Source organism: Dromiciops gliroides, chromosome 3 (genome assembly GCF_019393635.1).
Source record: "Dromiciops gliroides isolate mDroGli1 chromosome 3, mDroGli1.pri, whole genome shotgun sequence".
Taxonomy (NCBI): domain Eukaryota; kingdom Metazoa; phylum Chordata; class Mammalia; order Microbiotheria; family Microbiotheriidae; genus Dromiciops; species Dromiciops gliroides.
The window spans coordinates 356,576,694-356,604,600 of NC_057863.1; the positions used below are offsets into that span (position 1 = coordinate 356,576,694).

The 27,907-nt window shown below is 44.9% G+C and overlaps 1 protein-coding gene across 2 annotated transcripts in view; it reads left to right on the plus strand.

Moving 5' to 3' along the window:
- The window catches only part of TRIM29 (tripartite motif containing 29), a 54,304-nt gene extending 41,038 nt beyond the window's left edge, over positions 1-13,266 (plus strand). The window contains exons 8-10 of one of the 2 annotated variants that reach the window (XM_043996296.1): positions 522-617; positions 2,391-2,467; positions 11,825-13,266. In XM_043996296.1, coding sequence (XP_043852231.1) covers positions 522-617; positions 2,391-2,467; positions 11,825-11,887 — 236 coding nt within the window. In that variant the 3' untranslated portion in view covers positions 11,888-13,266. The remainder of the gene's footprint in view (positions 1-521; positions 618-2,390; positions 2,468-11,824) is intronic. The other variant, XM_043996297.1, reaches the window with a different exon arrangement.
- The last annotated feature ends 14,641 nt before the right edge of the window (positions 13,267-27,907 follow it).

Below are 27,907 nucleotides of genomic sequence, written 5' to 3' on the forward strand. Positions count from 1 at the left end.
ATCATCTTATGAGATGATCTGGGAATAGATCATAGGAAAGCTGAATTAGGTCAATGAGCTAGTAATTGATTCATTGAACCACTCACATCCATTCATATTCCATTCAATATTTCTTGGGTGCCTTTTTGGTGTGTGAGAAATTAAAATTATATGATTATGTTAATAACTATTTATTTGTGATCCACCCTTTCCCTTTTATTTCTGTTAAAACCCGACTGCCCTTCCGAGGCAGACTGACCTTTTCGGTAGTTGGAGGTACTGGAAAGACTCTTAAACTGGAAATCAGAAAAGTTACTTTGAATACCAACTCTGCTACCCAATACCTATGAAACCTTGGACAAGTCACTGAAATCTCTCTGGGCCTCAGTTTCCTAATTTGTAAAATGGACCAGATGCCCTCTGAAGTGCCTTTTGGCCCTCAATCTGAGATCTTATGATACCTCCCAGTCATCCTCCTGGTCATCCAGACTTGTCCCCTGCAAGCAGCACCCAGTTGCTAATGCCTCTCTCTTTCCCAGCAGGCAGTGGGAAAGTCCCCTATCAGTTCACCACCCTGGGACAGGCCTCTACAGAGTTTTCCAAACAGTTGGATGGTGGCCTGTTTAACAGTAACACTGGTACCTGATCAATTTCCATTTGTTTCCCCCCCGCCCCACTCTTCTACTCCTGCCACCCTTTATTCCCTTGTGGGGAAGATGGAGTTTCCAGCGGGGCCTCTGCTTTTGTTTCTGGGGCATCCTGGTCCTCCCCCTCAGAAGAGTTCCCTGTTAGTGGGAACTCCCCAGTCGCCAAGTTCAGACCTTCTTTCTGGGGCTCTGCCGGTTACACACCGCCATCCATCTCCATGCAGCCGTTATTCCAGCCGCTGACAAGCAGCTGGACAGTCTCGTTTCCCCTCTGCCTTTAACCTCCCCACCCTCATTTGGTTATTCTTTCTTTCTGGGAATGTAGGATATAATCCCATCCTTGTAAAATCTCCCATATCCTGAGGCTTTCTTTACCTGGGAGCAGGAGGACACTTTGGTGCTCAACTCTCCATCTCCTTCCCTTTCCTCTCAGCTTATCACTGCCCCCATGGAATGGCCAATGCGGCATCTTCCCTCTCTCCACCTCAGGGGCTTCTGATGATGTCCTCAGGGACCAGGGCTATACATCAACATTCGGGGTCGGGAAGGAAAGGTGGGCGCTCCCAGAGCAAGAGCTTTAGATGAGGTGCCAGGGCCTCCTGGGCTGAGCTGCTCCAGCTGTCATCAGCCACCATTTATCTCTCTCTCTCTCCATGGTGTCTTGGTTACCACTGGCAATTTTAACAGCCGTTGTTTCCCATGGCATCCACAGCTGACCCGAAGTGGGTGGCTGATGAAGTGAGTGCTTTTCATTTTTATAAGCTATATTTCAGCTCAGATGGGATAAATGTTATGCAAATTGTTTGGGGGGAGGAAGGAAGAAGAATCTGGGGAGACCTCAATTTTCTCCTCAATAAACCCAAAGGGCAATGCTAGAAGAACTTCGATTCTAACATCCCTTGGTCCTGTGAGGGGCTGTCCTGTCAGTGATTCTCTATAACCCAGTCCAGAAGTTTCTGCCTCTCAATGAACCTCTCCTAGACCAAGCCCCAACATTATGGTGTTCTGGGCATCAGATGATCTATGGCCTTGGGTTAGTTCTATCACTGATGGGTCACTTGACCCCATGGGCCTCAGTTTCTTGCTTTGTAAAATAGGAAGAGTCAATGTTGCCCCAGGATTGTGGTAATGGAGGATGGGCATGAGCTTCTGGGAGATGAGGTGTAGGTGAAAAATATAAAGTGGTTTTTACCATCTAGTCCCACTGGGTAGCACTGAGGGTGTCAAATCCATGCTCTTCATTCTTCCCTTGATCCAACTACAGCAAATAAATAATAAATCATTTCAGTATCTGAGTTAATGGCAATTTCAGGGTCATTTTGCCTGGGGTTAGGGCTTGAATTAAGATGGTCCTTTTTCCTTTCTCTGGATGTCAGCCCAGTCCTCAGAGACTCCTCTGCAGCTTTGTTGGGTCTTAATCCGATAGTGACCTTATTGCAGATGAGGACATCACTACCTAGTCTGGGGACATTCTGTACCAAAACTCCCCGGGGTCCCTGGTCTCATTCTTTTTTGTCTCCCAACATAGCTTTCCTTGTTTTTGTTTCTTGATACCTGTTTCTGCTCTCTCTTCCTTCAGGGTATTTGCAACACCCGGACTTTGGCTTATTCACTCTCCCATCAGAGGTGGTTGCATCTTGGGTGATGGGCTAGATGAAGTGCCTGGGTCTCCTGGAAGAAGGCAATTGGGCTGCTACCTAGCTCTGGCTTGAAGGAGTCACCATACTTCTCCCAGTCTAAACCATATGTCTTATCTTTTCCTAGGTTACCCCTCTATCATCAGAAGTCAAAGTCCCAAAGCTCAGCCACAGACCTGGAAGTCTGGCAAGCAGACCTTGCTGGTGAGTAAGGAGGCCGGGGGAAAGAGGAGACCAGAGCATGCTGGAAGGTCACTTTTCTAGGCAGGGAACACCCCCTTTTCTTGGGGGTAGGAGGGAAGGGAACAGCAGTGGCCTGAGTTCACATAGTATAATATAGTAGAAAGAAATCAATCAAGTAATAATTTAATAATAATTCATTAAGTGCCAGGTAACTGATTCTGAAGGTACAAACACATGCACACACAACACACACACAAACACACAAGAAATGATCCCTACTTATATTTTATCGGAGAATACTAGGGATCAGGACATAGATTCTGTTCCCAATTCTGCTATAAAAATAGTTGTGTTACCATGAGCAAGTCATTTTACTTTTCTGGGCCTAAGTTTCCTTGTCTGTAAAATGAGAAGTTTGGCTTGGGTGATTCCAAAGGTTCCTTCCATTTCTCTGATATCTGAATTTCAATAAAGCATCTGGCAAAGTCTCTCATACTTGTGGACAAGATGGAGGGATGTAGGCTGCATGATGGTACAGCTGGTTGAATTTGGAATTTGTTGAATGACTGGACCCAAATCAGAGTTGTTAGTGTTTAGTGCCAACCTGGAAGGAGGTCTCTTGTGGAATGCCTTATTAATTTGTCCTTGGGCCTATGCTGAAAAAACATCTTAATTGATGGCTTAGATGAAGGCATAGAAGGCACACTTATCAAATTGCCAATAACATGAAGCTGGGAGGGATGGATAACAAATTGGTTGACAGAAAAGGCTAGAGTGATAGGCCAAATTGAATACAATGAAATTTAATAAAGACAAATGTTAACTCCTACATTTGCATTAAAAAAAATCAGCTTCATGCTTGCAAAAAGAAAGATGGATGACTAGACAACAGTTTGTATAAGAAGTGTGGAGTTTTGGTGGATTGTGAATTAAATAAAAAACCAACAGTGCAAATGGTCCAGTTCCAAGGGCCATATTTTAGGAAGAACATTGGCAGCCAGAGATGATCAGTCAAAGGAACTCGGAATATTTAAATTGGAGAAGAGAAGACGTAGGGGAAATCTGATAGCTGCCTTCAAATAATATGAAGATGGATTTGCCTTGTTTTGCTAGGATCTATAGAGAAGATGTAGGAACAATATGTAGAAGTTGGAGGGGAATTTCAACTTGATACAAAGGGGAATTTCTTTAAAAATTAGAGCTATCTAAAAGTGAACTGGACCACCTCATGAGGTGGTGAGTTCTTCAATCTCCGAAGTCACTAAGGACTCTTCAAGCCGAGAGTGAATAGTCACTTGCTGGGAATGTTAGAAGAGGTTCTGCTTATCAAATTTGCCTTTGATGTTCCTGCCAATTCTGAGATTCTATGGTGGTGGTGGTAGAATATCCTCTTCCTCTCCTCTCCTCTCCCCTTCCTTCTTCCCCCTCCCCTCCCTTTCCCTCTCCCCCTTCTTCTCCCTTCTTCCCTCCCCTCCTCTTTTCTTTCTTCCCCCTCTCTCCTCCTTCCTCTTCCTCTCCCCACCTCTCCTCTCCTCTACTTAGTAAAATATGTGTGAAGGCAGTCACATGGGTTTCCAGATTAAATGTATAATAAGAGTTATAGTGCCTGATCTTTTTCTGCAGTCCTCTGTGTAGCTGATAACATCTCTATGTCCACACTGAGCATTGTACTGCCCTCGAGGCTTCTCTTCCTAGAGTCCACCAACCAGACTCTGCAAGGTGGGTTAGTCACTCCCTGTGAGGAGGGCTGGAAACCTCTACTTAGTTCTGCTTTCTCTTGTGTCACAGACCCCTTTGGCATTCTGATAAAGCTTACAGATGGGCACCTTCTCAGAGCATTGTTTTTAAATGCATAAAATAAAATACATAGCATTGCCAAGGAAACAAATCATCATGGTTATCAAAATATTAAAAATACCAAATTCAGAGACCCCTGAAATCTTTCCCCAGACCCCAAGTTAAGAACCCCTGGTACAGAGACTGATCTGTTGGAAGCTGAGTAGCTACCCCTGTCACAGGCATGCTGTTGTTAAATCAGAGAATTCTAGGATCTAGAAGATAGAAGGGGCCTGAGGAGCTGTCTAGTCCAATGCCTATCCTAGCAGGGCTTCCCCAAAAAAGACTGGTTGAAGCTGCTTAATGGGAGAAAGCCTTTAATTTATCAGTGAGGAGGGAACTAATTGAGTGGATTTGAAATTTGGAGCTGGGCCCAGAGGCTCTGCAGCAGCAGCAGCAGCAGTAGCAGCAGTAGCAGCACTACAAAAGCAAATAAGGGAAGGGAAAAAAAGGAATCATTCCCCATCCCATATACCCTTGTTCCCCAGAGGTTCATTTCCTGGAAGAGAACATAATCATGGGAAGTCCCAAGGGGGACCAGTTGGCCAGAGGCCATTGAGGCCTGGCACCCCCACCAACGTGAGGGATGAGCTACGTAGCAAGAGCCCCTAGGCGGGAATCAGACCATCTCTCATAGCCCCATCACAGCCTTGCTTGTTTTTTTTTATGCTTTACGGGATTTTCATTCCATACTACTACTGGCTCCCCCAGTAGTATCGTCCTTCCTGATGAACTGGGGTGATGACCCCTTCTGTAGCTCTCTACTGCTGCCGTAAGTCTACAAATGGCCTTAGCGTGGATGTCCCCTGTCTTTTCCCTCACTGTACCTGAGATAGAGGTTGAGGTTCTCAAAGGGACCTTAGTAGCTTTGGTAGAAAAGAAGATAAAGCCAACTCACAGAATAGAGAGCTTTTGAGTTATAGGCCCCAGGAGTTTTATTCTGTGATGTCTTTATCTAGCCACAGAGGCCAGCGGTTTCCTTGGCCCATTCCCATCTGACTTGCTTCTAGGCCTGACCCAATTACATGGCCAGCTAGACTGCTTCTATTCTCTTTCTAGCCTCCCCTAAAGCCAATTCCCTTTTTTCTTCTCAAATGATGCCCCTTCTATACCCTTCCTGCTTTCAATCTTGGGCCATTGAAGACCTACATTCAAGGCTTATTAAATTTGCAAAGGACATGGAGCTGGGAGGGATTGCTGACATATTAAATAACAGGGTCACTGAATGACAAGCTAGAAAGACTGTCCAAATCAAATAATATGAAATTTAATAGGGGTGCACAAACACTTCTATACTCAGGTTCAAAAAAATCAACTACACAAACCCGGGATAGGAGATGTATGGCTAGACAGCAATTTGTGTGGAAAAGATTTGGGGATTTTAGTGACCTGAAAAATGAATCGGTCAATCAATGAATGAACCACCAGTTATAAGCCAGACCCTGCTAGGTGCTAAGGATCCAGAGGCAGAAAATAAACTAGAAAACAGTCTTTTCCTCTTTGGAGGCTTAAATTCAAAAGGAGGAGGCAGCCTATACACATCTAAATACACACAAAACATGTACAAGGTAATATTTGAAGGGAAGCACAAGCAAATGGGATGACCAGGGAAAGCTTTGTGTGGGAGAGATTGGGTGAGGCGAGCTTATTCAAAATAAGGATTCTGGGGGCGGCTAGATAGCACAGTGGATAAAGCACCGGCCCTGGATTCAGGAGTACTTGAGTTCAAATCTGGCCTCAGACACTTGACACTTACTAGCTGTGTGACCCTGGGCAAGTCACTTAACCCCCATTGCCCCGCCAAAAAAAAAAAAATAAGGATTCTGAGAGTTAAATGTGAGGAGGGAATGAATTCCAGGCATGGAAATAACTCGTGCAAAGGGGACAGAGACAGAAGATGAAATGCTGGGAATGAAGAATCAAAGTAGGCTGGCTAGGTTGGACCAAAGATTGCAAGAAAGGGAGCAATATGGGATGAGGCTGGAAAAGTAGGTTGAGGCCAGATTGTGAAGAGCTTTAAGGATGCATAGAGGAGTCGACATTTGAATGAGTCTGTAGTATAACATGGCCACGTAATATGGATAACTTGTGTTTACAAATGTGCCAAGCAACATTTTTTTTTTTACCACAAAGAACCAGTGTTGTAGGTACTGTGGGTATTATTAACCCTGTGTTATAGAGGAGGAAACTCTTGCTCTGAGAAGCTGTATCTTGCTAGAGGTCAGAACCCGGGGCTTTGGCTCCAGATCTCATGGTGGTGAATCCAACACTCTAGCCATTAGGCTACAGTGCCTTGAGGCAGTCACATATGACCTTAGGCTGGATTAATAGGAGTGAAGTGTCCAGAACATAGGAGGTGATTGTCTCACAGTGATAATAAGAGCTAACATTTATATATCACCTTGTTTGCAAAGCACTTTCCACGTGCTAACTCATTCGATCCTCACAACAACCCTGGGAGATAGGAGTTATTATAGACGTAACAGAGTTGTCGTTATTGTCATCATCATTGCATCTAACATTTATATAGCACCTACTTTGTGCCAGACACTCTGCTGAGCACCTTAAAAATATCACCTCGTTAGATACAACTACCCCAGGGAAGTAGGTGCTATTATTATTCCCACTTTGCAGATGAGGAAACTGAGTCAGGCAGAGTGAAATTACTTGCCCATGGCCACATAGCTAGGGAGTGTGTCTGAGGCAGAATTAGATCTCAGGTCTTCCTGACTTCATGTTCTGTGTTCCATCCACTGCATTACCTAGCAGCAACCTGGCCTGTTTAGACCACATATGGAGTATTGTGCTCAGTTCTCAGATGCCCAGATTTAGAAAGGACATTGACAAGCTAGCACACTCAGAAGGATGGTTAGATTAGAATGGTAAGAGCCCTGAAAGGCACACCATAAGAAAAGAAACTTTTAAAAAAATCATAAAAATATTTTATTATTTTCCAGTTACCTGTAAAGATAGTTTTCAACATTTTTTTCCTAAGATTTTGAGTTCCAAATTTTTCTCCCTCCCTCTCTTCCTTCCCTCCTCCCCAAGACAGAAAGCAATCTGATATAGGTTCTGTATGTACAATCACATTAAACATATTTCTGCATTAGTCATGTTCTGAAAGAAGAATCAGAACAAAAGGGAAAAACCTCAACAAATAAAAAAATAAAAGCAAAAACAAAAGTAGAAACAGTATGGTTAGAATCTTCATTAGAATCCACAGTTCTTTTTTCTGGATGTGGAGAACATTTTCCATCACGAGTTCTTTGGAATTGTCTTGCATCATTGTATTGCTGAGAAGAACCAAGTCTATCACAGTTGATCATCACACAGTGTTTGCTGTTACTGTATACAATTTCTCCTGGTTCTGCTCACTTCATTCAGCATCAGTCCACTTGAGTCTTCATAAAAAAATAAACTTGAAAAAACTAGTAATTTAGCCTCAACAACAGAAGATACAGGATGGGGCAAGGAATGATATGCATTTTTTACATATTGGAAGGGCAGTTATGTGGAAAGGAGACTGGACTTGCAGAACCATGAGCCATGGTGGAATTTGCAGAGAAATAGAGTTAGCATTTAACATGCTCACCTTCTCAATGAAGGGGGAGGGGAAGGAAGTGAATTTGGAACTCACAATTTTTGAAAAATAAAAGTTGAAAATTGTTTTTACATGTAATTGGGGAAAAAAACAAAATATCAAATAAATACATTTAAAAAAAATAGGGTTAGGCTCTACATAAAGAGAAGTTACCCAGCAACTTAAGCCATCAGCAGGTGGAATGGATTGCCTCAGAAGGTTCTGGGTTTCAGATCCCTGGGTGGTTGTCCTTCTATCAGAGGCTGTCAGAGAAGCCATCAAAGAAGTGGATGAAGGGATTCCCAATCAGATATGGGGTCACCTAATATTAGGTGGCCTCTGTTGTCCCATCGAACTTTTATATACCGCCTTGAGGTTTGCAAAGTGCTTTACAAGTATTATCTCATTTTTTTTAGTATTATCTCATTTGATCCTCAGGGTAGGTACGATTATTATCTCCATTTTGCCATTAAGGAAACTGAGGCAAACAGTGGTTAGGTGACTTGCGTTGGGTCACACAGCTAATACATTTCTGAGGATGGATTTGAACTTAGGTCTTCCTGACTCCAGCCCCAGTGCTTGATCCACTCTACCCCCCAGCTTCCATGACCCTCAGATGCTATCTAATCTACCTCTCTCATTTTACTGGTGAAAAGACTGAAGACCTCAGAGGGAAGGCAACTTAGATGAGATCATACAATCATACACTTAGATTTGGAAGGGACCCTGGATGTCACCTAATTCAACCCCCTCCCTTTACAGATGAGGAAAGGGAAGTCCGGGAAGGTTAATTGACTTGTGGCACTAGTGTAGTCATGGCCCTTTGTAATACCTACTAGTGCCTCAAAGGGGATGAGACTTGGTGGAGGTCTCAGGAAATTAGAGAAAGTACAGGAATAAAGAGGAAGGCTGATGGAGCCAAAGGCTGGTGCCTCGTTCCCAGGGGCAACTCCATAATGAAGGCAACAGAAAGAAGGCTCCCTCTTCTCCTTATCTCAAGTCACTTTGGGCTATAAGAAAACAGCTTAGCCTTAGAAACACAAACATGGAGCTGTCCTGTAATCCTTTTCATTGACCTGCCTCATCAGAAACTCTCACAGTTCACTCTGATTCTGCAGACTTTGGTTTTTTTCATGAGAGGGCATTTGCCTCGTTGAATTTTCCAGTTCCCTAACTAGACTGAATGAAAACAGTTGGGCTGGTAATAACAATTCATGCATGGTGCCCATGAGCATCAAGCTGCGAATGTCCCATAGAACAGTGTCAGGGAGTGCTGCCTGGCTGTTGGGAAGAGTCGGGGGTGGGGGGGTGGTGGGAGAGCAGACTTTCAAGCCCGACTGGGGAGCAGGTTTATAGCCTAAACCAACATGGGGCAAATGATCCTCTCCGCAGGGAGGTGCCAGCTGCAACTCATTCTCCTGCTCCTGCCTAAGGTGACTCGTTCCCTGGGGCAGGGATAGTGTGGGGGGCATCGATTTTGTGAAATTGCAGGCGGGAATGAACAGAGAAGGGCCAGGGAATTATGTAGTCATTGGTCCTCTGAAGATGCTTAGAGAATGTCAATGAGACTGGGAGGATTAGAGAGAAAGACAGTAGGTTGGGATGGGAGTTTAGAGAGCTAGGGAGGCCTGAAGCTTTTGCTACACAGATCTAAAGATATGCTGCTGGTCTGCTGTGTGACCCAGACTGAATCACTGTCCTTTTCTGTGCAGGATTATCCCCCTGTGGCCAATGAGATTATTTAAACCTGTCTAGCTTTCTTCTTAAAAGTGACAAAACTATGGACACATAGAGAAGGGATGAGTTGATGATGGGATGGAGCTAACGGTTGGGTCTAGCAAAAGAACATTTGAAATCCAACTTGTGAATTATTTCCTAGGAGGTCAGAGAGCAAGTTAATTAGGCAAAGCCTGGACAAATCAGCTGATTTGCTCTTAATGAGTTGTAATTAGGATTTAAACTCAGAGTTTCTAATTAGTCAGCCCTGAGGATCATATGTGCTACTGCCACAATTTAGAGACCTGGTGGCCAGGGTCAAGATGGGGCAACCTTAGCAATACAGGTGAGGCATATTCCCAGGAGGCCAGACCAGAGATTACCAGACTTTCCAGGGGCTCAGACTGCTGCCATAGCCCACATCCAGTCCAGTAGCTCTTCTTCTCTCTCTCCCCCTCCCTTCCCTACCCAGAAAAGGGCAAAGACTCAAAAAAGTACAAAAAAGTCTACTTTCCTTTAGGAAATGTTTCATAGAATCCAGAGTTGGAAGACACCTGGTTTAGCATTCAAGGCCCTTTACAACCAGACTCCAATCCACCTCACCAGGCTTATTATACATTGTTCCCTTTCACAGACTTCAGTCAAACTGACCTTGTGGATGGTTACATGTGTTATTACATCTCCCATGTTTATACCTTTGCATTGGCCATTCCCCATGCCTGGAACACTCTCTATCCCTTAGAATTCTTAGTGTTCTTCAAAGCTCAATTCAGATATGTGCTCTTCTATGAGACTTTCCTGATGACCCAAGCTACCTCTCTCTCCCTCCAAAATTATCTTGTATTTATTTTGGTATAAACTTGTATGTGTACATGTTATCACCTCTGATAAAATGTAAGTTCCTTGAGGGCAGGGACTATCTGTATCCTTGGGACCTCACAAAATGCTTGGCACATGGTAAGTAAGTGCTTAAAAAGACTGGTGGACCCATTGATTGATTGACATCAGAAGCCATCTGATCCAACATTAACTGGATCAAGAATCCCTTCCAACGCAGCCCTAAGAAGCAATCATCTTTTCTATACCTGAAGATCTTCTGTAATAAAGGGCTTGCTACCTTTCAAGGTGGCCCATTTGACATTGGAATGTCCCTAGTTAGGAATTTTTTCCTTATACTGAATATAAAATATTCTGTTGATGCCACTTTCTCATGACTATTCTAGTTTGTGCTTTCTGGAGTCAAGGCAGAAGTCTATTCTCTCCTCTCACAAACCACAGGATTTTAGAATTAAAAGGGCACCCTATTGACCTCCTTATTCCTATCAACAAAATTAGTTTTACTTACCACGTACCATGACAAGTACAGGCCTTGCAGCTAGGTGGAACAGTGCATGGAGTGCTGGGCCTGAAATCAGGAAGACTCTTCAAATCTGACTTCAGGCACTTATTAGCTGTGTGAGCCTGGGCAAGTCACTTAACTCTGTTTGTCTTCATTTCCTCATTTGTAAAATAAGCTGGAGAAGGAAATGGTAAACTGCTCTAGTATCTTTGCCAAGAAATCTCAAATGGGGTCATGAGGAGTGAGACACGACTGAAATGACCGAACAACAACAAATTTGTTAGGAAGATTTTCTGATATCAGACTTAAACTTACTTTTTTGTAACTTCTGCTCATTTCTTCTTTTTCTGCCCTCTGGGGACAAAGAACCAGTCTGATCCCTTTTCTACAAGAAGCCCTTCAAAGCTAGGCAGTCATCCAGTCCCTCAAGTCTTCTCCAGGCTAAACATTCCCAAGTCCTTCAGCTATTGTTAGTGACATTGTAGGACTTCACCATCTGTCCCTGGATTCTCTCCATCTTGTCAGGGTCTTTCCTCAGTCGTGGCACCAAGAACTTCTATGCACAATAGAAGCACTATGCTCTAACATAATACTCCAGATGGGTCTGACCAGGGTAGAGCACAGAGAAACTACCACCTCCCTCCTCCCAGAAGCGGTGCCTCACTTTGTGGGGTCTCATATTGAGTTGCAGTCTACTGAAATCCTCAGATTCTCTTCAGACAAGGATGTTCTTAATTTCCTTCAGGACACTTCCCTTCTCTTTGGGGATTGGGATCACCCTCTGGCTGCTGCTGATCATGGAAGGAAGGAAGAAAGCTTGGGAGCCTGGAGAATGGATGGGGGAGGCTGATAGGTTTGGGGTATCTGGTCCAACTTCTAACCTTCACTTCTCTGTTCTCTTCCACAGTCGCACTACCGTCCTTTCTATGTCAACAAGGGCAATGGCGTGGGTTCCAATGAGGCCCCTTGAGCTCCCAACACAGGAGTGAGACACCGAGAGACCACCTGACCCTTCCCCAGTTGTACCTGCTACTACTATCTACTGGGTTACTGTTCTGTCTCTATGGCGTCTGGGCTGGTGGGAACAGAACATGACCTTCCAAGGATTGTCCCCTCTCTCCCCTCCAGCTTCTCCAGTCCTCCAACCTCCCTGACAATCCTACAATTTGTCAGCAAAAGCCGCCCCCCCCCCAACACCCTCACCCCTTTAGTTATACTGTGCTTGGTCTCCTATCTGCTCAGGCCCTTTTGTCCTCTGCTTTCCTGTGGTCAGAGAGGACTCTATCACCTCTTACATTTTATGGGTTAGGACATTGCTCACAGAAGGGACTCTCCTCCTCAATCCTCCCTTCCACACATAAGTCCTTCTGCAGATCCTGGGATGACAGAGCACCAGCCCAGCCTCACCTCTGTGTCCTCCGCTCAGCTTTCCCCTAGAACTGCCAATGGCCACCCTCATGGGTGACGCAAGGGGGCTGTGCGCCTACAGACAAAACTTTCTATCCTTCCACATATGTAAACATTGTCTCATTCATGTCAGCTCATGTCCTGACAGGGAAAGATTGACTCCCCTCAGACTCAGGCTGATTCTTCTAACCAGAGCCTGCCTGGGATTTCTGAACTTGCCCGTATAGGGCAAAGTTCCTCCTATCTGGCTAGAGGCTGGTTTCCTACACAGTCAGAGGAGTTTGATGCTCTTGTCATTGTGCCAAACAGGCCCAGGGTCCCTGACTAGGGGTAAGAGATAAGTCACCCCCATTCTGGAAAACTGTCTGCCTCTACTAGGGAGGCTGGGGCTCTTCAGCAATGACGGACAAGTGGCTTGGCTCTTATCCTTCCCCAATCCTTCTACTCTTTGTTGCCAGAATGGGTAATGCTCCTCATAGTGTCTTCCCCCAGCCTTGCAAATAGCTGCTAGCCTGGTTGCCTTGGGGTCGAGTAACATATTCTGTTGCATATACATGCAAAATATAAAATGGGCGGTGGAGTGGGTGGGAAGGGGAGATGCTGGTAAATGAAAATGACCAGCCTGGTATATACTAAGCACTTAGGTACAAATATGCTCCTGTCCTTCCTCCCTATGCCCACCTCAACCAGAGTGCCAGCCCTCTTTCCCTGGTTGCTGCTCAGCATCTCAACTTCCCCAGGCTCTGGCTGAGAGTGGGTCTTGAGAAGAAAAAATTAACAACAGCTCACAAAACCAGGAGGGGTCTGAGTCCCTGCACCCTACCCCCACCCCACACTGAGGAGGCAGAGATGGAGGCAGGATTGGGGGGATGGTTGGAAGATACTGAGCTGGCACGGTGTGGGAGGAGCTCATCCTTGGCTTCTTCCTGAATAAATCATTGATCAACACTTTATTTGTATTGAGCGAGGGGCTCCCTAAAGGTCACATGGGGGGGGGGTTGCTCTGATTTTCCTGTACATATTTCCCCGTCTTGATGAATGTGCTTTCATATTCCCTTCTCTGTCTTTAATAACACTGCCCTTTTGAAGTCACCTACCAGAGCCACCAGCCTCACTTTAAGGCTCATCTTATCTTGACCTGAGCTTCAGGAGGGAGGGAGCAGGTCTGCCAGGGCCTGGGGCTGGTGCTGCAGCTCAGGGGCCAGAAGTCCCTTCCTTAGGCTGCGCCCCTGGTCTGTCCCAACATGCTCTGTCTGGGGAAGACTGGGGAGGGGTCCCCGGGAACTTGTAATCCAGAATGAGCTGCAAGGTACAAAGATAATGACTGAAATGGAGGCTACTAAGGGTCGGCAGTCTCTTGTTTTGTCTTGTTTTTTGTTGGTGACTTAAGCCTCTCTGTCGGGCTGAACAGAGAGCCTCCATCACAAGGAGGCCAGTCCTGGGCACTGGAGGGAGACACAGTCTCTACCATCCTGTACTCCTAGTTTAATAAAGGGGAAGTGCACACACACACACACACACACACACACACACACACAGAGACACACAGACACACACGCATAAAGCACAGACAGATATAAAACAGGCACCAGTGAATCTAGCCAGAATGGAACCATTAGACTCAAATGTGGGGAAATGCAACAGAGAACAGTAACCAAAGCCAGGAGGCTTATTGCAGGAGACAGGTCTGGAATAGGGTTTAGAAGAAAAGGGATGGGGAAAAGGAACCATAAAATAGTAAAACGGAAAGGGGGTGTAGCTAGTCCAGATGCTTTAATTTGCAGATGAGGAAACTGAGGCCAGACAAAGGATATGATCCAACAAAGGTCAGACAGCTAGTTAGTTGTGGAGCTGGGAATAATAGCCTGGACCTCCCAGTTTCTAGTTCAGTCCTGTTTCCCTACTAGTCTGAGATCTATCTCTGGGTGTGTTTGGTGCATCCTGGAATCCTGTGTTCTGACCCTTCAGAGCAATCTCTGAGTCAGCCCCAGAAGCTTTTATTGTCCTAGTTCTCCCCCCGGTATTTTTCCAACCCTTTCCCTCTTTGGCGGTAGCGGCCATGAGCTTGTGTGTGTTAGGGAGGGTCAGGGGGAGAGATCCTCTCCCCCACCCCCAGGAGAATCATGATCCCAGGCTAACATGGACAGAGTCCCTGGGAATGGGGTCTTCCAGGGGTTTATGACACCTACAAAGAGGGATGGAGGATCTAGGACAGTCCTGATGACTCTCTGGTCCATTCAGGCCCTAAAAGTCAGCTATGTGTGGAAGAGCCAGGTAATGGCTGAGAGGAGACGGGGCACAGCCAGACAAGAGAGGGGAGAAACAATGAGGAGAGAAGCCTGAAGCCAGCTGTGAAATTCTCTCCCCAAGAAAGTGGAAATATTAGACATGTATGGGAAGTGGTTGGGAAATAATTATGACCCTCACTAGTGGGGGAGTGGTGAGGGTAGAGAGAGGGAAAAATAGGGAGACAGAAATAGAGACAGATAAAGGAACAGCAGGAGACAGAGTGAAAGGGATGGGAGGGGGACCAGAGGGACCAAATATATCAGTGAGCAGTTAACATTTCTGGGAGTCTTGAAGGTTTGCAGAACATTTGACATACATTAGTTCATTTGATCCTCACAACAATCCTATGGGGAAAGTAATATACTTATTATCTTTGTTTCACAGATGAGGAAATTGAGACTCAGAAGGGTTAAATCAATCACCCACCTTCACAAATCCAAAAAGTGCCAGAGCAGGGATTTGGACCCAGGTCTTTTCCAATTCCAGGCTCAGTGGACTCCCCACTACACCAGGCTGACCTACTGTGGACACCTTGATGTTGTGTCAAAAGTGGTCAGGAAGCTGAGATTATTAAGCAGCTGGGTGGTACAGTGGAGAGAGTGTTGGACCAGAAATCAGGAACCTGCCTCAGGTACTTATAATATATGTGATATTATCTATACTATATAAATTATCATTATTAATGATAATGATGATCCAGAATAGTGTGTTTCTGATTAACTTACGACTGGGGCAGATATGAAGCTTTGGCGCTAACGATTACCGCCTCCACCTTGGGAAATGTGCAGAATCTATCTCAATCAATCAGCCAATCAATCAGCCAAATGTATCTCATCAGGCCAACCAGGAAAAGTCTTCTAAGGAAGCCCCAGGCAGGGTCCCCCCACTTTGCCCTCATCTCCCCAGTCCTCCATCCATCATCTTTATGGCTTGGGAAATCATTCCCGGGAAGTGAGTGGAGCCACCCCCACAGGCATTGCTTTGCAGATTCCCTGGCTTATTTGGCCAAATGCTGTCGCCAAGAATAGTTGTGTTGGGGCTCGGTGGTGCACTGGATAAAGCACTGGTCCTGGATTCAGGAAGACCTGAGTTCAAATCTGGCCTCAGACACTTGACACTTACTAACTGTGTGACCCTGGTCAAGTCACTTAACCCCCATTGCCCCACAAAAAAAAAAAAAAAAAGGATAGTTGTCCTCATCCCAAAAGGGGCTTGGCTTTGACCCAGGAAAATCTGGGGTGGGAATTGAGGGGTGGCAGATGGAAACACCTTGTTCTCCTGTTTCTAAGACAGACAATAGACTGCCTGGGCTGTCTCTTTATCTAGCTAGCTCTAATGGAAGGGGGAGGGGACCCCTATTTTTTTTCCTTCTTTTTCTTTTTCTTTTTTCTTAGGCGGGGCAATGAGGGTTAAATGACTTGCCCAGGGTCACACAGCTAGTAAGTGTCAAGTGTCTGAGGTTGGATTTGAACTCAGGTCCTCCGGAATCCAGGAGCTTTATCCACTGTACCACCTAGCTGCACCCCTCCCTCTTTTTTTCCTTCTAACATGGGGGCAGGCCTAGCTGACTCAAAAAGGCAAAAAGGAGAGAAATACTCAGGGACCAAGATATGGCAACCTTCTAGAAGCCACAGTGAGTGAATGAATCAACAAGCAATAATTAAGCACTAATTAATATTTTGCTGTAGACACCAGGGTAGGAGTGAGCATACCAAGACTATAATGAAAGTCTGCCCTTGAGGGGTTTACAGTCTTGGGGCTGGGGCAGAATACATCGAAAATACATTGAAAATAGACACAAGATCATAGGTGGCAGGCTGGGAAGGAACTAGCGGGTGGGAGGGTTGGGAAAGGATGAATATAGAGGGTGGTTCTGGCCCCTGCTTGCCACCTGGCTCGGGGCACAGAGGAGACATCCTCTGTCTGTCTAAGAGGGTCACACTAGGCTCCTGGGGAAAGAGGAGATAACAGCACTTAAGGGTGGAGCCAATAAATCCTCTTCTGGGGCCCACGTGGGATTTATCCCTGAATATCTTTCTTTCCTTGCAACAATCCCCCCGCCGCTCCATTACCATTATTACTGTGATTATAAAGCAATCAGGGGGAAATCTTTTCTTTCCAGTTCTGGAAAATGTCTCCCTCCCTCAAATAAGAGGAGGAGAGTGAAGGGCCATCGGCAGCACTCAGATGGCTCGGTTATGGGGCCTGGGAGGGGGAGGACACTGCAGGCAGGGAGAAGGTAGAAAATGAGACACCATTTCTCCTTCCTAGCTGCTATCAGGCCTGGATTTCAGATCGCTCCATGGTCCCTCCTTTGTCATCTCGGCCCAGTTTTGCAATGGGGGTGTCCTGGGTATGGTGTGGGTGTCCCCGAGAACGTCTGTGAATGATACTTTGGAGAGAGGGGAAGGAATGGAGAACAAAGGGATTAGAATCTGGGGTGAAACAGCATGGAACAGGAAGTACAATGAGCCAAGAGCCCTGAAACTGGAATTCTGCTCTGGCTCCCGACATTACTGGGTGACTTGGGCTGAGTCTTTTGGCTTCCCTGAACCTCAGTTTCCTCATCTGCAAAATGGGGAGCCCGATGGCCTCCAAGATCCCTCTCACTGATAGCATCCTACCACGTGAGAGGGATTTAGAGTGGAGACCAGCTGCCCCAGGTTCCCAGATCAAGTACCACCTTCTACCTGAAGCCTTTCTTCCCATCAGCTACTGCTTTCTTCTCTTCCTCTGTCCCCATTTGTCTTGTATCTATTTTTAGAAAGAGTTAGGGTTTGAGGATATTGGAAAATAAAGACTGGAATCTGAGGGACTCCAGCTGTGAATTTGTTGACATGGGAATTTCCAGTGAGGAAAGTGCTTTTGCCAACAATGCCAGTTCCCATTCATACCTTCTCTGCCTTGCACTGAGAGGAGTAGTCAGGATGTAGAGGCCAGGGGCAATATTTCTGGCCAGCTCTCCAGCCACTATACCACATTTCTTTTTTTTTTTTTAAATTTTTTTGCAGGGCAATGGGGGTTAAGTGACTTGCCCAGGGTCACACAGCTAGTAAGTGTCAAGTGTCTGAGGCCAGATTTGAACTCAGGTACTCCTGAATCCAGGGCTGGTGCTTTATCCACTGTGCCACCTAGCCGCCCCTATACCACATTTCTTGTCACAATAAAGTGGGGGAGAAAGAAAGAAATTTAGAGACAAAGGGGAAATCCAGGCCATTTTTGTTACCTGTTGTGAGACAAGAAGTTGCAAACCTGAAATCATGATTTAAATGTGAACTATTATTATCATCATGGCTGAACCCTCCGAAAGTGGCAGAGGCTGGCTGACCCCTCTTCGGGGATGTTAGAGAGCAGATCCATACGTGGATCAGAGGCTGGATGACAGGGCCTTTTGATTCCTAAATTTCCGAGTTTTTGGAAACATCCCAGTACTGCCCCCCACTCTTTGGCTGAACTCCTTCCCTCAGAGGGAACCAGAGTTCTGATATTTTCAGAGTTTCAAAAATGAGAGCTGGCCGCGCCACGGGAAAACTTGGGAATTTGAGGAGCCAAATCCACCCAGTTATTAATCCCAATCCCAATCAGAGAGGATGGTTCTAGGGCAGCCAGAGGACAGAGTTGGGGGCCAGGAGCATTTTGTGACTGGGAAGGAGCCAAACAACTTTTTTTCTGTTGCACGGGGAAGCAACTGGTTGCAGATCTAAGCAGTGGCCAGCAGGGGCCAGTGTTTCCCTGCATGTCAATGGCAGTGTCTCTATCTCCCCTGCCTTCTCTGCCCCTACCCAGTTCCATTTTGATGAATTCTCTCATTGACTTTACTACTGGATCAGAAGGACTGTCCCTTTGCCTACTCAAATCAGCTGGAGCGGCTCAGAATACATCAAACCAGGAGACAGAGACCAAACAAGACAGGGCAATAATGACGATACGCATCTGCAAAGCTCTTTGAGCTTTCCTCAGAAAGTCTCTGTGAGGTTGGAAATGTGGGGTTGTTGCCTCTGTTTGACAGAAGGTAAAAGTGAGGTTCTGGAGAGGCGACACCACTTGGCCATGTGTATATGGATAAGTTGTCCAACTGACACTTGAACATACAATCTTCTGAATCCCAGACCAGTGTTTTTTCATTAAGCTACAGCAAAAGGGAGATTTTTATATTTTAAATCAAGAAATCAATGGGTTACAGAATCTCAGAGTTAGAAGGAATGTCAGAGATATTCAAGTCCAAACCCAGCCAAAGTGTGAATCCCCTCTATACCATCCTTGGAAAGTCAGATCATAGAGTGAAAACCTGAAGTAATCAGAAATCATTTAATCTGAATTCTCCTCCACCCCCAATATACATCCCCATCTCATTTTACAGATGTGAAAATCAAGTCTCAGAGATATTAAATGCCTGGCCCAAGATCCCCCAGGTGATAGGGAGTAAGGATACAAACCCAGGCTTTGAGACTCCACCACCGCACCACACTGCCAGTCATGGAGGTCTTTCGATGAAGGCCTCCAGTGAAAGGGGAGCTACAACCTTGCCATGTAGAAAGCCTATTCCTTCCACTGCTTCTCACTGGTAGCTTCTCCTTAGACCTAAGGGAAACCTGCCATTCTGTCTAACGTACATTGTTCCTACCTTTGTCCTCTAGTGCCAAGGAAACCACATCTAGCCTCTTCCATGTTGGGTTGGATGGTAAGAACTTCCTGATTATCGGGGGCACTAAACACAGAAAAGGGTGTGGTGGAAGGAGATTACAATGTTTCCTTCTGGGAACACCTTTAAACTTGGGAGACAGTCTCGGCTGGCTGGGAAGAGGCTGCGTTCTTTGTAGTGAGAAAGGGCTGGAAAGCATCTTAAGAATCTCCCTTCTGGCTCAAAGATCGGGTGTTGCCAGGACATTCACAAGGTACCTGATTCTTGGGTGCCATGAAAGCTTCTGATTCAAGCCCTGCTCAGTTCATAGGTAGAAAGAAAGATTTGAGTTCCTGCCCACTTACCCTAAACCCAGTGCGGCAACAGAGGGACCCTGAAAACCAGGGAACATTGGTGAGTGTGGATACAATACAATACAAACAATACTGTTTTTTTGCTGTTGTTTTTTGCGGGGCAACGAGGGTTAAGTGACTTGTCTAAGTGCCCAAGGTCACATAGCTATTAAGTGAGGTTGAATTTGAACTCAGGTCCTCCTGAATCCAGGGCCGGTGCTTTATCCACTGTGCCACCTAGCTGCCCCCTCATAGACTGTTATAGGAAGGGATTTGGGAGATCATCTTGTCCAGCACTCTTATAGATGGAGGAATTTAAGACCTATAGAGATAAAGTGATTTATTCAAGGTTCACACAGAAGAATCAAGACTTCAGTTCTGGCCATTTAATAGCCCTGTTGCAAGGCCTTTCCTTAAGCTATTGACATTTTAACAGGTTTTGTTTTTCATCTGCATAATGTCCCACCTCAGACACACATTGTATGTGTGACCCTGGATAAGTCACATACCCATTTAGTGTTCTGCAACTTAAGAGTCTCAGAGATTGTGCCAACCTGCACTGGTGGAGGGAGTCTCCCTATCCTGGAGTTTCCCATATGAATGAAATTATAGGTCCAATCTTCATCCCTTCTTCCTGCAGTGAGAAGAATGGCTGCTTCCCTTCCTTCCCTAACAGGGATTTCAGGAAGCTAAGTTTTATACCAACCAATCCTGCCTCTCCCCACTACCCCCATGTTAGCCCTGCCAAGACAGCCAATGTGAGGCTTGGGGTGGAGGTGAGAGAAACCTCACCTCTGGCTTTCTGTGGAATGCTGGCTATAGTCACCAGAATCTCCTCATTCTGCAGGAACGACTTGGTCTCCAGTTTGATCTTCCAGGGGCATTGACTATTAAGGTAGAAAATGAACAATTCTTCAGCCACATAAACGAGGAAGATAAACCCTAATTGCTTGTGAACGAGGCCTTTCCTTGTTTGCCTGATGCATCATCTCTCCAACACAGAGAGAGAGACAAAGGAAGAAGAGAGAGGCATCCAGGACAGGGTCTTTGGAATCAATTAGCTGTGGTTGGTAGGAAGGGAGTGAACCTGGGGCCTCAGGAAGGGCTGGGGAGAATCTTCCATGAAATAATAAGAACTTATTTCCTTAATGTGTTTTTAGATGTGTACCAAGGGCCATGCTGGTAAAATTTAACAATTGACTCTCTGAAACAAACAAGCAAGCAACCCTTCCATGACACACTTTTAAATTTAATCTGCATTATTAACATTTCTTCCAACATGTTATTAAGTCTAGAAACAATCAACAAAGCACTAAATTGCACCTTCATTTGTAGCCTTTGTGGATTTCCAAGGTGTAAATGCTCACACTGAAAATTTAACAATTGGTTAGTGGATTAGGGCTGGCTTCAGCATATTCCTGCATACCATTTGATCCTTAGGATAACACAGCCATGCTGTGCAGGTCATAGGTCAAGAGCTGGAAGGGACCTCAGGGGCCATCTAGTTCAACCCTATCTTTTTACAGATGAGGAAACTGAGACCAAGGAGTTAAAGTAACTTGCCAGAATCATATAGATACAAAATGACAATGAAACAGAATTTCTAGCTCCACATCTAGTTTCTTTTTCTTTTTCTTTTCTTTTTTGTGGGGTAATGAGGGGTAAGTGACTTGCCCAGGGTCACACAGCTAGTAAGTGTCAAGTGTCTGAGGCCGGATTTGAACTCAGGTCCTCCTGAATCCAGGGCCAGTGCTTTATCCACTGCACCACCTAGCTGTTCCAAGGATTCATTCATTTTACTTTTATTTTTTAATTTTTTAAATTTTGTTGAGGCAATTGGGGTTAAGTGACTTGCCCAGGGTCACACAGCTAATAAGTGTCAAGTGTCTGAGACTGGATTTGAACTCAGATACTCCTGACTCCAGGACCGGTGCTTTATCCACTGCGCCACCTAGCTGCCTTCTCATCTAGTATTTTTTTTTTTAAATTAAATCCTACTGCTTCTGCTAAGTTGAGAATAATGGAATGCAAATGGAATATGATTTTTCAGAGAATCATATACTGTCAAAAGTTGAAGGGACCTCATAGATCATCTTGTCCCTCATTTTCCAAATGAATCCAAAGGCATACAGTCAGTTAGTGGTAGCACCTGGGGGTGGGGAGGAGGGATAAAGCCCAAGGTGCTTGATTCTTTTTTTAGTGTTCTTTTCATTGTACCATAAGTTTCCTTGTACCTGAGGATTTCTAAGTAAAAAAACTCACACTAAAGGAGTGTGGAAGAGGTGTTCTTTTCTCTGTGTTTGTGCCTCTCACTAAATTGACCCCAAATGAATCAATTACTTTTTCTCATCTCTCTTAATGGTTGATCACTAAGCAATGGCCTAGATTGATGAATGTTTGAGCATTTGTGAACCGATCTATTTATTGACTGCTGACCTGAAAATGGTTGTCTTGTCAAGAGGCTATCATTAAGTAACCTGTACCCTTGTCCCTAGAGAATAGAATGTTATTTACCTGTGGGAGCATCTGAATGACTTTTCCTAGAAGCCAAGGGTTGAACCAGAAGACCTCTGGCTGGAAGATATTATGATTTTATGATTGAAGTTTTGGGTGGCAGAAGAACTTCACAAGTGGTCAAGGGGTCATCCCCAAAGTCTACCCATTAGTTGTTTGAAACTTAGGAGGCCTTCAGTGTAGCGTCCCAGGAGATCCATATATGTCTAACATTTTTTGTCAGTGATGTGGATAATGGTAACATCCTTATCAAATCTGCAGGAGGGGGCAGCTAGGTGGCACAGTGGATAGAACATCGGCCCTGGAGTTAGGAGAACCTAAGTTCAAATCTGGCCTCAGACACTTACTAGCTGTATGACCCTGGGCAAGTCACTTAACCCCCATTGCCTCACCAAAAAACGCACAAAACCAAAAAAAATAAAACCACCCAAAATCTGCAGGTGACACAAAGTTGGGAGGGACAGCTAAAATGTTGGGGGCAGGGTCTGACCCTGGGCAAGTCACTTAACCCCTATTGCCTCACCAAAAAAATCCCCCCAAACCAAAAAAAAACCCCAAAATATTCAGGTGACACAAAGTTGGGAGGGACAGCTAAAATGTTGGGGGCAGGGTCAGAATGCAAAAAAAGATAACAAGCTAGATAGAATGTTGGATCAAATCTTGTGTGATAAAATTTAATAGAGATAAATACAAAGACTTATGCTTGGATTAAAAAAAAAATCTCCTCAAGTACAATGTGGGGGTGGCTAGGATAGAAACCAGTTCATCTGAGTCACATCTTGGCTTTTCAGGGGACTGCAGACTCAATAGGAGTTCCTAACACCAGCCACGTGGCAGCCAAGAGAGCACATGTAATCTTAGGTTCTGTTAAGATATATCCAGGACCAGGAAGAGAGTGCATTCTGCTCTGGTAAATCCACATCTGCTGGAGAATTGCATTCAGTTGTGGATATTCCATTTTAGGAACAACCTTGTCCCTTCCCCTCTGCCCCCACCCCTGGCCCTTTTCAGCTTCTTTTCATCCTCCTCTATTAGATTGTAAACTCTTTTTAGGGAAGGTTTTCTTTTTTTTTTCTTTTCCACATTTGTAACCCCAAGCACTTAGCATAGTGCCTGGCGCATAGTAGGTGCTGCCTACGGGTTTATTGATTTGACTTGAGTTGGAAAACATCCCAAGAAAGAAAACCGGCATGCTAAAGGGTCCAAGATTATGCCATATAAGCCTCTCTGAGTTTCAGTTTCCTCATGTGTAAAATGAAGATACTAACAGCACCTATGTAGCCTTTCAGGGTTGCTGTGGAGATCCAATGAGATAATGTACACAAAGCACTTGATAATCCTTAAGACAGTACATAAAAGTCAGCTGTCTTTATTATATAAAACCCTACATTATTTATTAATTTTTCTGTGCCCTTCATTGGTGGCTTTTGCTACCATTTTCAAACTGCCCAACCCAAGGAAATCTCCCTCCCACCCCCACCCCCACCCCCACCTTTGTTTTCCAGAAGGTCTTGTGCAGTAACTCTGAGGACATGGAGAATGGTAAATACAGCCATGCTCTTGCTCGTAGCTGGGCCCAGAGGATGCACCCACTAAGCAGCTCTTGCAGGATTGGAAGGAAAACTGAAATCGGAGAAGGGATTGAAGCCTAATACTTTTCACCTGAATGTGAGGCCAGCTCCTACATGCACGGGTAGCCGAGGTAATTAATTTACATGTTTCATCCTATTTAAACTAATAATCTCATATATTCTTCTTTTCTACTGAGACTAGTCTTGTGCTTCAGGCCTGCCAGACGCATCCTCCCAAGGGAGAGAGACAGGATGGCAGTCCCTTTCGCTTCCTGCTGTGCTTGGCCAGAAGAAAGCTCTCAAATCACTTTCTTTGTCTACAGAGCTGATGCCACACAGTTTGCCCTTTTATTCTGCAGTGGGGAAAAAAAAAACTAGTTATGGGATATTCTAAGTGCTTTGCGGATGCTAGGTGGGCCAGCACTGGACTGGAGTCAGGAAGACCTGAATTCAAATCCAGCTCAGACACTTACTTACTCTTTGACTCTGAGCAAGTCCCTTAATTTCTGTTCCTCTCAGTTTCCTCAACTGTACCCACTTCCCAGTGTTGTTGTGAAGATAAAGTGAGATAAAATTTGTGAAGTGCTTTGCAAACCTTAAAAGACTTTATAAATACTATCTGTTGTTATTATTATTATTATTATTATTAGTGAGACTTACTACAAAAAGAACCCTAGGTGGAAAAGAGGAAGATGTGGCTTCTTGCCCTGATTTTTCACAGATTTTTCGCCATGTTATGTGATCCAAAGGGTGTTGTGTAACCTCTCTGGGCCTGTTTCTCTCTCTGTAACAGGGAAGCCTTTACTCATGAAGTCCACAGGAGCAAAGAAGGTCTTTTAAAAATAGTTTAATCTCTTAGCACTTCATTGTTGTATTATCCATGACATATCTTTGTCCATCACCATTGACTTCCTACTTCCTTGTAAGAAGTGACTAGAGGAGGAGGAGGAGGAGGAGGAGGGGGAGGAGGAGAGGGCTCTTTAAGGACCACGGGCCATGCCTGCTTTTCCTCCTAGAGAAGAATCTCTGTTTGCTCTAAAGACTGAGCCAACCCCTCCCCACACCCTCCTACTTATGGATTCCACGTGTATGCTAGGATTCCAAATCCTGCAGGATTTAATATCCACTCTGTAATCTACTGGCACCAATAGGCATTATCTAACTGAACCTTAAATTGAAAATGCTAGGCTTCCATCTTCCCTTGGCCGTCGGGAGAAGTTGCAGACTCTCTTCGTCCGATGTAATTTACTCTTTTGCTAATTAAAACACATTGCTCTGCTGTCTTTAGAGAGAAGCCCAGAGTCAGCTAATGGTGTGGGTGGAGGATGCAATCTGGGGGCTGGAAGGTTTTCTTCATAGATAACCCAAGCCCCACCTACTCGAAGGCCCATCTTTGTCCCAAATGAAAATCAGTTACCCAGAACTTGGAGACCTTAGAGATTATTTAGGGACAAGAGGTACAACACTCCAGAGTAGTGCCCCAAACCAGATTCAAATGTAATTGGGGAATTTTTAACAAAACACATATAAATACAATAGGACAGAGATAATGTTCATATATGGTTCTTTACATCAGTAAACAGTACAAAGTATGTACAATTGAGTGGCTTCCATTGCTATCTATCTGATACCACTGATGCAGTCTAACCCCTGCCATTTTCTAAATGAGGAGATTGAATGTTTAACATGATTGTAATGTATAACCTACGTCAAATTGCTTGCTGGCCTTGAGAGGGAGGAAGGAATGGAGAATGGGAGAAAAATTTGGAACTCAAAAAAATCTTTACATGTAATTGGGAAAAATTTTAAAAAATAATTAAAAATAAATGAGATGGGGGCAGCTAGGTGGCTCCGTGGATAAAGCACTGGCCCTGGATTCAGGAGGACCTGAGTTCAAATCCGGCCTCAGACACTTGACACTTACTTGCTGTGTGACCCTGAGCAAGTCACTTAACCCCCATTGCCCTACAAAAAAAAAAAAAAAAAAGAAACATGATTGAAGCCCAGAAGTGACTTAGCAAAGTACACACACACACACACATACACACAGAGAAAGTCAGTAGCAGAGCTTGGCTGTAAGGCCTTCTAAGTTAAAGTCCAGTGTTCTTCCACTCCAGTCACTACTGAGTGTCATAGTTTCATTCAGAATTTATCGATTGATTTATTGTGTGGACCTCCCATTTAGCCTAAACTAAAAGTAAGCTGAACCTTAATACTAATAGGCATGGGAGCTCTAACTTCCTTCCTTTTTCAGACCCAAACTGGTAGGCTCCTCCTTGAGCAGCTTGCGAGCCCTCCTCTTCCAGGGCTCATCATGTTGTTGTTGTTGGTGGTGGTGGTGTTGTTCAGTCATGTCTGACTCTTCATGACTCGACTTGGCATTTTCTTGCCAAAGATATTGGAGCAGTTTGCCATTTTCTTCTATAGCTCATTTACAGATGAGGAAACTGGGGCAAATAGGGTTCAATGACCCTCCCAGGGTCACACAGCTAGGAAGTGTCTGAGGCTAGATTTGAACTCCAGTCTTCCTGACTCCAGGCTGGCACTCTGGAGCCATCTAGCTGCCCCGGGACTCACCATGTTGGTGCAGATACTCAATTGGTTTGAGCCTTACTACAATCCAGAACTCCAGAATGCAAGTGATCCAGCAACCTCAACCTCCCCCAGTAGCAGGGGTTACAGGTGTGGGCCACCGCACCTGGGGTCAGCAAGCATTCATTAAGATCTGACTGTTCTCCACTAATGCATTGTTGGTGGAGCTGTGAGCTGATCCAACCATTCTGGAGAGCAATTTGGAATTATGCCCAAAGGGCGATAAAGCTGTGCATACCCTTTGACCCAGCAATCCCACTTTTAGGTCTTTTGCCCAAAGAAATCATGGAAGGGGGAAAGGGACCCACATGTACAAAAATATTTATAGCTGCTCTTTACGTGGTAGCAAGGAATTGGAAGTTGAGGGGGTGCCCATCAATTGGGGAATGGCTGGACAAGTTGTGGTATATGAATACAATGGAATACTATTGTGCTGTAAGAAATGATGAGCAGGAAGAGTTCAGAGAAACCTGGAGGGTCTTACGTGAGCTGATGATGAGTGAGATGAGCAGAACCAGAAGAACATTGTACACAGTATCATCAACATTGAGTGTTGACCTACTGTGATGGACTATATTCTTCTCACCAATGCAATGGTACGGAAGAGTTCCAGGGAACTCATGATAGAAGAGGATCTCCAAATCCAAGAAAAAAAAAGAAAGAAAGAACTGTGGAGTATAGATGCTGATTGAACCATATTATTTCTTTTGTTTTGGGTGCTGTTGTTTTTTTTTTCTATTTTGAGGTTTTGCATCACTGCTCTGATTCTTTCTCTTGTAACAGGATTAATGCAGAAATAGGATTAATGTTATTATGTGTATATATATGTGTGTGTATATATATATATCTATATGTATATGTATAGAGATATATAGATATAACCTATATCAGATTACCTGCTGTCTAGGGGAGGGGGGGGGGAGGGGAGGGAGGGAGAAAAATCTGAAATTGTAAAGCATGTATAAACAAAAGTTGAGAACTATCTTTACATGTAACGGAAAAAATAAAATATCTCATAAAAAAAAAAAAAAGATCTGACTGTTCTCAATGGTGCTACAGTGCTCTGGTCTCTGAAGACTGTGAGGTTTCTGGAGGTTTTCCTTCACTAACATATATGGATATCAATGCCTGGTGGACAGATTTAAGATCTCCAAGCACTCTCTGTTTTCTTTTAACTCTCAGGGTGTAGATGACTTTGGGGGGTTTCTTTTGGCCACACCAGAATGTTCACGGCTGCTAATGGAACTAGGCTACCTGAGTCTTCAGATTCCCTGCCTAGGAATGCCGCTTACTGCCCCACCCCACCCCACCCCATCCCAGGAAAAGGTGGGGTCTTCTCAGGAAAGCAGCCCCCCAACCCCACCCACCCTTGCTTCCAACCACCAGTGTGGCCCCTGTTGCCCAGGCAGGCCATGGTGTCACTCACCAAGTTAACAGAGTGTGGGACTGCTGGAGGTTGAGGAAACAAGCATTCATCCTGCCAAGGGCTTCTTCCGTTCCCTCCACCTTGATCCTGGCTCCCAGTGATAAAGAGACAGTGAGTGACAGGCACCTCAGGGATCGGTGGTGAGGGGGATGGGGCTGACTTCTTCCCTTCCTCTGGCTGGAGATCTTTATTACCTGGCTCCATCCCAAGAAGGGAA